The sequence below is a fragment of the Taudactylus pleione genome, unplaced genomic scaffold (assembly GCF_031769625.1).
Source record: "Taudactylus pleione unplaced genomic scaffold, aTauple2 ptg000063l, whole genome shotgun sequence".
NCBI classification, from domain to species: Eukaryota; Metazoa; Chordata; class Amphibia; order Anura; family Myobatrachidae; genus Taudactylus; species Taudactylus pleione.
In genome coordinates this window covers 1144957-1146802 of record NW_028284465.1, presented here as the reverse complement: position 1 = coordinate 1146802, position 1846 = coordinate 1144957, and the positions used below count along the sequence as shown (strand labels likewise).

Here is a 1846-nt window from a genome sequence, read left to right as displayed (position 1 = left end):
AATAATCATATTAATGACAGTAACAAAAAGATTTATATATTGATTCGGTGTATTTACAGATATAGTAAGCGGCACAGGAATTACTGCACCCTATTCTGTTTTATGTAGAAACCAAATTCAAATAAATCAAACACAAATAATTAAGTTACACTATAGCTGTTGTTAAACTTAAAGTGATATTATAGACTACAATTACTCTGCAGCTAATAGACAATATATGAAACAGTACAGGCTGAATTATTACATTTGGTCATGTGGATTCTGGTTCCTGCACAGCGCAGAGCAGTAAGAAGACAGGGCTTCAGTCTGGCGTTGCTGGCTATTAATATAATAGAGTGCAGGCTTGGGTAGGAAGATGTACAAATAAAGCCCAATGATACACAGGCTGAATCTTCTGATTGGTAGCATAAACTGATCATGTTTGAACTTATAAAATATAAAGTATAAAAGAACAGAAAAGAGACCATATTTCTAATTACACTTATGTGAGCGTCTAGTTGGATATTAGTGAATCCTGAATCTTTGCTGCTCATATTCCTGGTGTGTTTCAGGAGCGATACAATCAGAAGACAAACAGCAGCACAGAATATGAGGAACGGTACGAGGGATCCTGTGAAAAAGATGATAAATGTATTTCTCAAATGTGTGTCCAGAGTCACATTTCCATTGCTAGAGCTGTTACTGTCCAGGGTAGAATTCATGTAGAGTACTGGGTACATGAGCCTTATGTTGGGCAGGCTGGAAAGAAAAGACACCAGCAGTGAGGTCAGGAGCAGCCAGGGGACCATCCTGGAGATGTTCATCTTAAGTCTCATGAATAATCTGTTGCTGTAGTTTGTGATCTTCGCGCAGTAGAAGACGCAGAGCACGGTGCCCCACCACAGGCTGCAGAACTGCACAAATGTCATTACAGTGACATAATATTCAGAATAGTTATATTTTGAAATGATTGAATGAGTAGCAATCGCCACAACAGTAATCCTAAGAAAACCCACTAGAAGAATGATCCTCACCACTCCCAGGCTGGTCACGATAATGTCAATGGTTTGAAGAGTTTGTCCCTTCAGCCACCAAAGAAGGATTTGTATCACAATAAATGCATTGAGAAGAAATCCGGTAAATACTAGAGAAGAGCTGACAGTTATTATCAAGATGAAAGTTGCAAAATTCATATTTTCTTTACAAAATGATGCAGTATTGTCAGAGCACCTGATTCCTACATAACCATCCATCTGGTTCATTGTGCAGACTGTCTGCGGTGTGACATGACCTGAGATTGATTTATTAATAAATATAGGACTGTTTACTTTATGTTTAACATGACATTTGGCTACCAAATTACAAATAGCTCATTCAGTGCCATCATTACATTTGAACGCGATGAGTAATTAAGTTACCTTTAAACCATCTAAGATATTCCTGAAACTCGGATTCTTATTTACGTTGTCAAAAGTTCATGATGTTTATGAAATATATTAAAGATATTGAACTAAGGGCCTGATTCAGAGCCGGACGCTATTTGCGGACGCTCGTTCAGAAAAAGGGGCTGGCTATTTAAATCGAGCGCTCGCTCTTTGCGGTCTGTTGATGCCTCTATGTCTGAGCGAGCGTCCGAAACATGCGCTCGCTATTTTTTAAAGAGGCCCCTTGGCCGCTCGCATCATACGTCATCTCCGCTATTTATATTCGATTAATCGAGTACATCGAAAGGCGTATGAACTGTTCGCTATTCTAGTGGTAGCATTTTCCTACCGCAATCATGCGAGCAGTTCAGGCTAAAAGAACCAAGTGACGTGGTCGATGACGCTGCTTTGTTAATTATGCACACCCATAAAACGCCCATTTT

The 1846-nt window shown here is 39.3% G+C and overlaps 1 protein-coding gene across 1 annotated transcript; it reads right to left on the bottom strand.

The window, feature by feature from the left end:
• Positions 1-203: 203 nt before the first annotated feature.
• On the bottom strand, positions 204-1172 carry LOC148534839 (taste receptor type 2 member 4-like). Its single transcript, XM_088465699.1, has one exon. It carries the CDS (start codon positions 1170-1172, stop codon positions 204-206), a length of 969 nt encoding a protein of 322 aa, XP_088321825.1.
• Positions 1173-1846: the final 674 nt, after the last annotated feature.

Bases quoted from the DNA above. Each gene is read 5' to 3' on its own strand.
- LOC148534839 (XM_088465699.1), bottom strand. From the start codon at position 1,172: ATGAATTTTGCAACTTTCATCTTGATAATAACTGTCAGCTCTTCTCTA.